Raw genomic sequence first — 12,368 nt, forward strand, 5'->3', positions numbered from 1 at the left:
TGAAGAAGGCAACATCAGCTGTTGGGTATCAAAATGTAATTGGGCCTTTGTCTTGACAAACCAATCACAGCCTAAAGTCATGGGAAACAGCTGCCTAGGCAACACATAAAAAGAATGCTGAAAAGTGTGCTGAGCTAAAAAGAAAGTACAATGAGCTTGAGTATGAGAGTGATATACTTGTTGGTTATCACCAAACAAGACCTGGATTGAAGGTGCTGTGGTTGTGCGTAATCCTAACTCCTGAACTAATTGTTCACTAATGGATGAAATGCTACTGCCTGAGTCTAGAAGAACTTCATGAGATGTGTTACCTAAATGGGCTAAAGTTGGGCTAAAGTTGAACACACCATGCGTTTGGAAGATGAGGCGGCCTGAATATGCGGGCGATGCTCTTCCTCCAGCACCCGGCCTAGATGTTTTCCGGCAATTCGGCTATGGTGGCAGCATCAGCAAGTTGTACTTGAGCATTTTGGTGGTGTTGCTGCATACGAAGCTTCCTGCAATGCCGCTTGATATGGCCATAGTTGCTGCAATAAAAACACTTAGGGCGTCCTTGGTCATCCCGTGTAGGTAATGCTCGTCGGGAATTGATTTGAGAGTTCTGGATATCAATATCCATGGGTATTGGAGTTGATTCTACTAGTTGCCTCTGTGCACTTGGTTGAGGAACCATAGCTAGTGGGGCATCATTATTAGTTGAGGCTTCGATACGTTGTGCTATCTGAATGGCAGCATGAAAAGAGGTTGGGCCTTGATCCCGTACTCGCCTGGAAATGTCATGACGGAGGCGTGGCCAGAGGAAGAACAACTTCATTTCTTCAGACATCGTGGGGTCAGCGCGCAGTAAAAGCTGATTCATTCTGATTGCAAACTGAGCTACCGGCTCAAGCTGTTGTTGCCTCAAAGTGTTGAGCTGCTGAAGTGCCGTCTGTGTGATATTCTGATGTGCAAAATTTTGTATCAGTAATGTTTTTAAAACTTGCCAATCACCTTTAATTGCTTCTTGTTGCTGGATGAACCAAGTTGCCGCGACGTTTTCCAAGAGTGTCCGAATCTCCATGGCCTTCCGCTCATCAGACCATTGATGGTAGCTCGAAACATTTTCGAAATGGTCCAGCCACATCAGTACATCTTCAGTTGGCAGCCCAGAGAATGGTTTGGGTTTGATTTTGGGATCAGGTTTGTGAGTGTGAGGAACGCTGGATGATAAGAAATTGAGCAGGGTTTGGTTTGTGTGATTCACTTGTAGGAGCATGTTGGAGACGGCTTGAAACATGTGCTCCATCTGCACAGGTTGTTGCACGGGTTGGGTTGTAGCAAACTCTGGATGCATAAATGCATCTTCATACACAAGTGACTGAGTAGATTGGCGTGGTGAGGCTGAACGGCTCATGATTGGGTTCTGAGAGAGTGGAAAGTAAAGGCTCTGCGTTAAGGAATTTTGAGCAGCAAATTAAGCGTACTAGGCTTGGCGAGCAGGGCCAGAGAGTAGGCGTATAGAGTGGCGCGCCCGTCAGCTCCATCAATGTAGAATATTCAGTTTAGCCCGAAACCCTCTGCCTCGCTCAGCAGAGAAACCTCTCTTTATTATTCTCGTGTGTTACATCAAGATTTGGATGGTTGGCTGCTACCTCAAGAAAGGTGAACTGATCTAGCCTATGTGGAGTTAGTAAAAGCTCCCTCGAGTTAGTTCCTCCACACTATTGAACATCGAAACAACATTGTACCATAAACAAGCTGCGTCCTATGTTTAGTTTCTCCAGACAGAATACTTCATGTACGTGATGGATCACTTTTTATTGTCGATTCTGGTGCTACAGGAAATATGACATATCAGTCTAAGTGGCTGCATAACTATCATCCACTCCCAGTTCAACGTGTTGTTTATCTTGCTGATAATACTACTTGTCAAGTAAAGGGTATTGGAGACTTATATCTTGGTACCTTATCTTCTTCCACTCGAATTTTGCGAGGAGTATTACATGTACTAGATTTTCAACATAATCTTCTTTCAGTTTGCTAGACTTGTTAATCTTGGTCTGTTTGTTGGATTTGATCATACCAAATGCCGAATTGAGAAAGATGGACAGACTATAGCCACTGCTCCTCGAAACAGTAATTTGTTTGAACTCTCTCTGAGCAACGATGCTGTAGCAAATGTTGTCACTGCTTCAGGTGATCATGATTGCAAAGTATGGCATCACCATTTTGTTCATGCTGATTTCTCAAAACTCCTTGATCTTCAACGTCGTGATCTTGTTCATGGCATGGATCTTAAAGCCCATCCCCATATGGGAATTTGTGAATTCTGTGCTCTTGGGAAACACAATCGTAAACCCTTTTCTCTTTCAAATACAACTCATTCTCATGACATATTGGATCTTGTTCATACTGATATATGTGGACCTCTACCTTCTTCGAGATCACAATATCACTACTTCATTACTTTCGTTGATGATTTCTCAAGGTATACGACTTTATTTCTACTCAGACAAAAATCTGAAGCCTTATCTGTTTTCAAACAATTCCACAAGGCTGCGGAACTTCAAACTGGTCGTCGCCTTAAGAAGCTTCATAGTGACAATGGAGGCGAATATGTTTCTCGAGAGTTTGTGAGTTACTCTGTTGACAATGGAATTCATCATGAACACACTATTCCATATTCGCCTCAACAGAACGGCGTTGCTGAATGAAAGAGTCGCACTATTCTCAATGCTCTAAGATGTATGCTGATTCATTCTGTCTTATCTCGTGTTTTTTGGGCTGAAGCTACTTTGACAACAATATTTATTCAGAATCATCTTCTTACTACTGCACCCTCCGGTAAGATACCCATCACAGCATGGACAGGTGACATTCCTTCTGTATCTCATTTTCGAACGTTTAGATGTATTGCTTATATTCATGTTCCCAAAGAAACACGAACAAAGCTTGATGCTCTTGGTCTTAAAGTTATTTTTATTGGATATTCTGACACTTTCAAAGGCTACAAATTCTATGACCCTTCCTCCAAGAAATTAATTGTGAATCATGATGCTACTTTTAACGAACAGCTTATGGGAGACTCATGGTGCATGGGATAAGACAAAAGTAAAAGCAGATGGATCTTTTGACAAGTTCAAGGACCTTTTAGTTGCAAAAGGTTACTCCCAAGTAGCTGGTGTTGATTATCAAGAGACTTTTTCACCAGTTGTTCGTATTACAAGCGTTCGAGTTTTATAGGCATTTGCTGTTCAATTTGATCTAGACGCTCATCAAATGGATGTGCGAACTGCTTTTCTTAATGGTGACTTAGAAGAGGAAATTTATATGGAACAACCAAAAGGGTTTGTTATTCCAGGTAAATAAGACCTTGTTGCTCAACTCCATAAGGCACTATATGGTCTCAAACAAGCTTCGCGAGCCTAGTATACAAAATTTGATCTTTTTCTCACCTCTAAAGGATTCATCTCTTGCTCTTTAGACCCCAACTTATACATAAAACGCCAAGGTAGAAATTTTGTGATTCTTGCTCTTTATGTGGATGATACCATCCTTGTTTCAAATGATTTGGGATTGAAGGAGTACGAGTAGAAGTGCGACGCGAGAGAGAGTGCGAGAAGAAGAGCACGACGATATGGTGAAATTGCTGTACTGTAATGTGTAGAGCATAGTGAGTTCTTATTCGGTTTTTACAAAAGAATATGTGTACATACCTGGCGGCCCGCCCACTTACCTGGGCGACCACATTGGGCTTTATACCCCAACAACCTCCCACTTAAAGTCCAATGTGGTACTTTAAGTGTGATAGAAGCTAATATACAAGAGATGTAGAGAAGTGATGTACTACCCTACACCTAACTGCTTGCGAGAATGCGCAAAGCTCTCTGAGGGAAGTCCTTTTGTAAGTAGATCAGCAAGATTTTCTGTGGTGTGAACTTTGACAAGCTGAAGTTGCTTATCCTCGAGCATTTCCCTGATGAAATGATACTTCACATCCACATGCTTTGTCTTTGAGTGATAAACTGGATTGCGAGCCAATTGTATAGCACTTTGACTATCACAATATAACACAGGCATCTCTTGTTTGATTCCCAAATCTGTTACTAGTCGATTAAGCCAAATTGATTCTTTGCATGCCTCTGATGCTGCAACATATTCAGCCTCTGTAGTAGACTGAGTAACACAATCTTGTAATCTAGAACGCCATGATACTGCTCCACCAGCCAATGTAAAGACATACCCTGACGTAGACCTTCGGTTGTCTAAGTCACCTGCATAATCTGAGTCTGTAAAACCCTTTACACTTAGCTCCTGACTCCCATAGCATATACGCATACTCTTTGTAGCTTTCAGGTATCTCAATATTCCTTTCACTGCCTCCCAATGTTTCTTGCCTGGGTTTGACATGTATCGACTTACTACTCCCACTGCAAATGCAATGTCTGGGTGAGTAGCAATCATTGCATACATCAAACTACCCACTGCAGACGCATATGGAATCTTATCCATTTCATCCTGTTCTTCCTTAGACACAGGACAATCTTGTTTGCTAAGTTTCACATATGGTGGCAATGGAACACTCAATGCCTTTCCCTTCTCCATATTGAAACGTTGCAAAACCTTGTAAATATACTCTATTTGCACCCATGTCTTTCATGTCAAACAATTTTTCCATCTTTGACTTCAAAGCTGAAATTTCTTCCAAGTGCTTGCCAGCAATGAACATGTCATCCACATACAAAATAAGGATCAGCCAACTGCCATCCTTAGCCTTCTTTGTATATAGACAGTGATCGAACTCACTACGTTTGTAGCCTTGAGAAAGCATAAACTTGTGGAATTTATGGTACCATGCCCTCAATGATTGTTTTAAGCCATAAAGACTCTTTAACAACTGCCATACCCAATCTTCCTTGCCTTTCTTAACAAACCCTTCTGGCTGCTGCATGTAAATTTCCTCATCTAAATCACCATGCAAGAACGTTGTCTTGACATCCATTTGGTGCAACACCAAATCTAATATGGCAACTTGGGAGGATAAGAATGTAAAAGATCTTCTGTGGACTTCGCATGCCAAATCAGGACAACTAACAGCCATGAAGCTCATCTATATCTTCAAGATCAAAGATAAGGGATCAACAATCCTACCAACCTACCTGTTTAGGGACTATTATAACAAAAACTTTTTTATGATGACTCTTGAGGAGGTAGAACAAGCCAAATACCAAGGGTACTCCATAAAGGATTGAATATTGGACCAAGGACCAAAAACAATTCGAAGAGATGAACACTGTGAGAGATCATCTGAGAGTAATGTTAAGAAACTAGAAACCACCTCGTTATGCAGAAAACCAGGTTACACTAAGGCCAATCGAGCACTACATGAGTCAGTATTTCCGATAGATTGGTTTGAAGGACTCGCAACATGACCAACTGCCAGGAGACCATGAGTTGAACCAAATAGACGTGTGAGACCAGCTGCTTTTCAGAAATGGGTCAGAAAATACAATGGATTAGGGGATCCATACGACCACTTAGCAAGATTTAAGCAAGTGCTAAGAACAGAAAGCATATTTGATCTCCATACTTAGTTCGAGGGGTTTGAAATGACATTAGAAGGAAAAGGATTGACATGGTTCCAAAACATTCCACCAAGATCAATCATGGACTTGAACACATTAGCTCAAGGATTTGTAGCTGCTTGTTCCAAAACGGGGATCAAACACAATACAGTAGCTCAAATCTATAGCTTTAACACTAGAATGGTAACCTAACAGGACATAAAAGTGTCCTTTCACGGTTTTGGGAAAAATTTCCAAAACCATAGTAGATCCACTCATTTTGAAAAATCCTTTCATGAGCTTATAGTTCAATAACTACTACATATGAGAAAAATGAGAAACTTGTAATTTTTCTCATCCCTTGGTCACCACAAGCCTCCAAAGTTGATGGACCAGTGCATTTTGCCCAAAACAGCAATTTCTTACGATTGATTGCATATAAATAAGAGTGGAGATTTTTGTAGGACATGAGATAAAATGCCCCGTTAACTTCAATGGGTTGGTGACCAAAACATATGGTTGCTTTTACCTCACTAACTTTTTTTTTGGGCAAAAAAAATAGGTACAAAAAAGTAGCATTTTTGTTGGAGCTATATATGGCTCACTCTACTCAACTTGGTCTCACCTATATATTTGTATCTTGTCCTCAATATGAATCAGTCTTTGGGAGCATATATGGTGTGTCTCTTGTCTCGTCTCTCTCTCTTTCTCTCTACATCTCAACATGGTATCAGAGCAGTAGCGATCATGCGCCGATTCAATTCATGGTGACAAAACAGTATGTGTATGCGATTTGCATGTAAGATTCAAAAATTGCAACAAATTTTATTTTTGAGCATTGATTCTTGTTAATTGTGGCTGTTTTGTGTTAAGAAGAATATGATTAGTGTTTTGTGTGACGTTTATTGCTAATCAATCTAATCGTTGATTACGTTTTCTTGTTGATGACACCCTGAACTTCATCTCAATTTTTCTCGCTGTTCTGCTCAAAATTTGGAGAAACGGGAAAAGTGCAATGGAGCGTAGCGCAATGGCACTTTTCATCCAAAACTTGTTCGTCTCCTAGAGCTCTTCGATTTGAGTTCTAGGTTTGCGTCAATCGGAGTTCGCAGCAGAAAGTTATGCTGTTTTTACTGCAATTGAGCTTGACGCAGCTTTCTTCGTCCTACTTCTTCGTGAAGCGTCCGCGATCATTTTTCTTATTTTGGCGTTAACTTTTTCGAGAAGATTTAGCTTTTTTCTATTCATATTGTGGCCGTCAATCTTGCGTCTCACGCCACTCTATTTTGAGGACTCTTTTATTATTAACGTCTCCTTTATCCTGCCGTTTTTGGGTGACGTCTCTCACATCTTTGGAAGTTCCTTGAGCATCCTTCTTACGTTTATCGTTGACAGAACGCAGTCCTCATATCTCTCTCATTCTCAATTGTGGCCTTCACCATATATGGTGTGCAAATTCTGCGATCTTATCTTATACGTCTTCTCGCAACAAGATATGGCTATGAATATTCTCGTCAACGGCTATCCTTCTGGCCAGCGTTCTGTTCCTCCTTTCCAAGGTCAAGGTTTTCCAGGCTGGAAAGCAAAGATGTTGTTAATTCTTGAAGGCGATGAACTCTCCGATGTTGTTCTTGGAAATCGTGTTTGTCCGCCTCAGCGTGTTGATACGGATAATGATAACGTGCTTATCACTGAAGGACCTATATTTGAAGATTGGAATGTTGCCTATACGGATTGGCAACGACGTGATAAAGCAGCTCGTCGGTATATTCTTTATGCTCTTACTGATTCCCTTTTGCTTGATATGTACGAACTGCCTACTTCCCACGACGTATGGAAGTACCTTATTGCAAACTTTCAGAAGAAATCTGTCACAGAAATACTTTATTTGAGAGGGTTGCTTAATAAGTTACAATATGAAGTTGGTACTGCCATGACGGAACATATTGAATCTTTCAAATCTATTATTAATCAACTTGCTGCTGCCGGTGATCCTGTTCCACAAAAGCAACTGATTACACTTCTCCTTGATACAGTGAAGGACTCTTCTTATGATAACATTGTTACTATTCTCTCTAATAAAGATGGTCTTGATTTCGACCAAGCCTGCATGTCTTTAATTGAATACTCTCAACGTCAAGAACGTCGTAATGCTAGTCATGAAACAGCTATGATTTCACACGAGGAGACTGAGTCACAACAGATGGAACGGTCTTTTTATGCTCGAAGGCGTCCATTTCAACGAGCAAACCGCAGAGGTGGCCGTCGCGGTAATATTTTCTCTCGTCTCAAATTTCCTAATAAGCAATGTTCTTACTGCAACAGAAAAGGCCATACTGAAGATGATTGTTGGGCACGTCAATATGATGAAGAACACAATATTACCACAAAACAACCACGTTTATCTAGAGACTCTTCTTCTTCTTCTTGTGAATATTGTGGACGATCTGATCATCCCACTCATATGTGCTATAAGCGTCGATTCGACACAGATCGGAATAGAGCATATGCTACTGAACATCGAAACAACATTGTACCAGAAACAAGCTGCGTCCTATGTTCAGTTGCTCCAGACAGAGTACTTCATGTACGTGATGGATCACTTTTTATTGTCGATTCTGGTGCTACAGGAAATATGACATATCAGTCTAAGTGGCTCCATAACTATCATCCACTGCCAGTTCAACGTGTTGTTTATCTTGCCGATGATACTACTTGTCAAGTAAAGGGTATTGGAGACTTATATCTTGGTACCTTATCTTCTTCCACTCGAATTTTGCGAGGAGTATTACATGTACCAGATCTTCAACGTAATCTTCTTTCAGTTGCTAGACTTGTTGATCTTGGTCTGTTTGTTGGATTTGATCATACCAAATGCCGAATTGAGAAAGATGGACAGACTATAGCCACTGCTCCTCGAAATGGTAATTTGTTTGAACTCTCTCTCAACGATGCTGTAGTAAATGTTGTCACTGCTCCAGGTGATCATGATTGCAAAGTATGGCATCACCGTTTTGTTCATGCTGATTTCTCAAAACTCCTTGATCTTCAACGTCGTGATCTTGTTCATGGCATGGATCTTAAAGCCCATCCTCATATGGGAATTTGTGAATTTTGTGCTCTTGGGAAACACAATCGCAAACCCTTTCCTCTTTCAAATACAACTCATTCTCATGACATATTGGATCTTGTTCATACTGATATATGTGGACCTCTACCTTCTTCGAGATCACAATATCGCTACTTCATTACTTTCATTGATGATTTCTCAAGGTATACGTTTGTATTTCTACTTAGACAAAAATCTGAAGCCTTATCTGTTTTCAAACAATTCCACAAGGCTGCGGAACTTCAAACTGGTCGTCGCCTTAAGAAGCTTTGTAGTGACAATGGAGGCGAATATGTTTCTCGAGAGTTTGTGAGTTACTGTGCTGTCAGTGGAATTCATCATGAACACACTATTCCATATTCGCCTCAACAGAACGGTGTTGCTGAACGAAAGAATCGCACTATTCTCAATGCTGTAAGATGTATGCTGATTCATTCTGGCTTATCTCGTGTTTTTTGGGCTGAAGCTACTTTGACAGCAGTATTTATTCAGAATCATCTTCTTACTACTGCACCCTCTGGTAAGATACCCATCACAACATGGACAGGTGACATTCCTTCTGTATCTCATTTTCGAACCTTTGGATGTATTGCTTATATTCATGTTCCCAAAGAAACACGAACAAAGCTTGATGCTCTTGGTCTTAAAGTTATTTTTATTGGATATTATGACACTTCCAAAGGCTACAAATTCTATGACCCTTCCTCCAAGAAAGTAATTGTGAATCGTGATGCTACTTTTAACGAACAGCTTATGGGAGGCTCATGGTCGATGGATGTTTCTGGTGATACTAAATCATTGCTTCAAGCTTTTCCATTTCTTTTAGAAGATGAAACACTTCCTATAGAGCAACTTTCCTCTTCACAACCATCCATTCCGAATGTCGCCAATGATGATATTGATATTTTTGTTGATCTGCCTATTGATTTTGAACATGGCTCATGTCATGTTTATGATGACGATATTGCTGATAATGCTTTTTCTACTTCCAAAGATCCAGTTACTTATGATGAAGCTATCTCTTCACCACAAAAGGATCAATGGCAAGAGGCTATGGAAGCAGAGTACGATTCGCTTATCTCTAAAGGTACATGGATACTAACTGAAATACCTCCTAGTTGTACAACTATTAAATGTAAGTGGGTGTATAAGACAAAAGTAAAAGCAGATGGATCTTTTGACAAGTTCAAGGCGCGTTTAGTTGCAAAAGGTTATTCCCAAGTAGCTGGTGTTGATTATCAAGAGACTTTTTCACCAGTTGTTCGCATTACAAGTGTTCGAGTTTTATTGGCATTTGCTGTTCAATTTGATTTAGAAGCTCATCAAATGGATGTGCGAACTGCTTTTCTTAATGGTGACTTGGAAGAGGAAATTTATATGGAACAACCAGAAGGGTTTGTTATTCTAGGTAAAGAAGACCTTGTTGCTCAACTCCATAAGGCACTATATGGTCTCAAACAAGCTTCGCGAGCCTGGTATACAAAATTTGATCTTTTTCTCACCTCTAAAGGATTCATCTCTTGCTCGTCAGACCCCAACTTATACATAAAACGCCAAGGTAGAAGTTTTGTGATTCTTGCTCTTTATGTGGATGATACCATCCTTGTTTCCAATGATTTGGGATTTCTTCAGCAAGTGAAAAAGTTATTGTCTTCTGCATTTGATATGGTGGATCTTGGAGAGATTCACTCGTGTCTTGGCATTCAAATCCAACGGAACCGTACAAAAGGTATTTTATTCCTTCGACAGTCAAAGTTTATTGCAGATACTATTCAAAAATTTGGTATGGAATCTGCACATTCAGCCAACACACCTTGTCTTGCAAGCTCTACGAAGAACACTTCTGACAATGGCGGTCAACTTGTCACAAATCAACCTTATGCTAACTTGATTGGATGTCTTCAGTTTGTTGGCATGAACACTCGTCCTGATATTTTGTTTGCTGCTAATTATCTTGGACAACATCTTGCATGTCCTTCTCTTAAGCATTGGTCTGCTGCAAAGCGTGTGTTGAAATACTTGAAAGGCACTACAGATTTTGGTTTAGTCTATCGACGACAACTCACATCGGATTCTATGCAATCTCTTTCTCTTTTGGGTTACACAGATGCAGAATGGGCAAGCTCACATTTATCTATGCGATCTACTAGTGGAAATTGCTTCTTTATAAATGGTTGTCTTGTTTCTTGGACTAGCAAGAAACAACGTTGTGTTGGAGTTTCTACGACTGAGTCAGAATATGTTGCGGCATCACTTGCAGCTCGTGAGTTGATTTGGCTTCGACAAATGCTGGTTGATATTGGTCACTCTCCTCTTTCTAGCACACCCTTGCGGTGTGACAACCAAAGTGCTATTAGTCTTGCAAAAGACTATGTTCAACATAATAAGTCAAAGCACATTGCTGTCCATTATCATTATGTCAGGTATGAAGTACGCAAAGGAACCATTATGATTGAACACTGTCCAAGTGACCAGATGATTGCAAACATTTTGACCAAAGGCCTCAACGAGTCACGTTTCATCCTCTTGCGCTCGGAGCTCGGAGCTGCTTCGACCTCACTCTTTCTAGATTAGCTTCTTTGCTATTGTAATAGCTTTGTACATATGACATTGTAATCTTTTAGGTACATTGTAATCTTTTAGGTACCATGCACTATGCACACTCCACATTTGCACATTGTGATCTCTAAGTCACTTGAATATCTGTACATAGATGCACAATTCACTTTCACATCATCATCGCTGGTTCATATTTTCACATTGTATAGGGGCTTGGGTTTTTCCCTTTAACTCCCCAAGGGTTTTTTCATCCAAAGCTAGAGACCTTTGTTTGAGTGGGGGTGTTGGAGCTATATATGGCTCACTCTACTCAACTTGGTCTCACCTATATATTTGTATCTTGTCCTCAATATGAATCAGTCTTTGGGAGCGTATATGGTGTGTCTCTTGTCTCGTCTCTCTCTCTTTCTCTCTACATCTCAACAATTTTTGCCATTCAGCGGACCTATCATAAAAGTTTCTATAGTCACGCTCAATATAGATACTATATACATGTTTTCTTAGTTCCCTTTGGGCCTCTGGATTCAAAAGGAGCCATGGAGCATGTCAAAAGGATAATGGATCTCTTATAATTGGAACCTTGGGGGCAATGATAAAGTGCTAAATATAGCAAACATGAAAAAACTGGGTTTAGCATTATGACCTCTAGAAACCCATAGAAACTACTCAATATCTAGCCAAGTTTGTAGTCTATGATTAGATATGGTCACTACCTACAAAATACACACAATTGGCCTAAGAAACTAGCAATATTGAGAAAGTTATACTTGCTACTCTAAAATGTATTGTATTCTTCAACAATCAAAAAACTCAACCATCATCATATACTATGTTATATAGCATATTAGGTCCCCCAAAACTCAAGGAAGATTAGATTTATGTTATACATTACACTTACACAATCAAAATTGAATTTGGATATCAAGAAAGCCACCAAAAAAATAATAAAAGTGCTAATTTTGGCCAAAAAACAGGATTATGCAATTCTTGTAAATTGGTCATAACTTTCAATTTTAACACTTAGCTCTCTCTACAAGCATCAAAACATGTTGAGAACTATGAAAGCATAACCTCTAGCCATCTAAACCTCACAAACATGAAGTTTAGAGTGTTATAGTTGCCAAAAATTGAAAAAAAACCAAAAACAAGAGCCGTTT

General features: G+C 39.9%; 1 protein-coding gene across 1 annotated transcript; it reads right to left on the bottom strand.

Annotated features, from left to right (window-relative positions):
* Positions 1-409: 409 nt before the first annotated feature.
* On the bottom strand, positions 410-1,393 carry LOC147427318 (uncharacterized). The gene has a single exon (XM_086497353.1). It carries the CDS (start codon positions 1,391-1,393, stop codon positions 410-412), a length of 984 nt encoding a protein of 327 aa, XP_086353479.1.
* Between the last annotated feature and the right edge of the window lie 10,975 nt (positions 1,394-12,368).

Source organism: Adiantum capillus-veneris, chromosome 23 (genome assembly GCF_014529385.1).
Source record: "Adiantum capillus-veneris isolate H3 chromosome 23, ASM1452938v2, whole genome shotgun sequence".
Classification (NCBI taxonomy): domain Eukaryota; kingdom Viridiplantae; phylum Streptophyta; class Polypodiopsida; order Polypodiales; family Pteridaceae; genus Adiantum; species Adiantum capillus-veneris.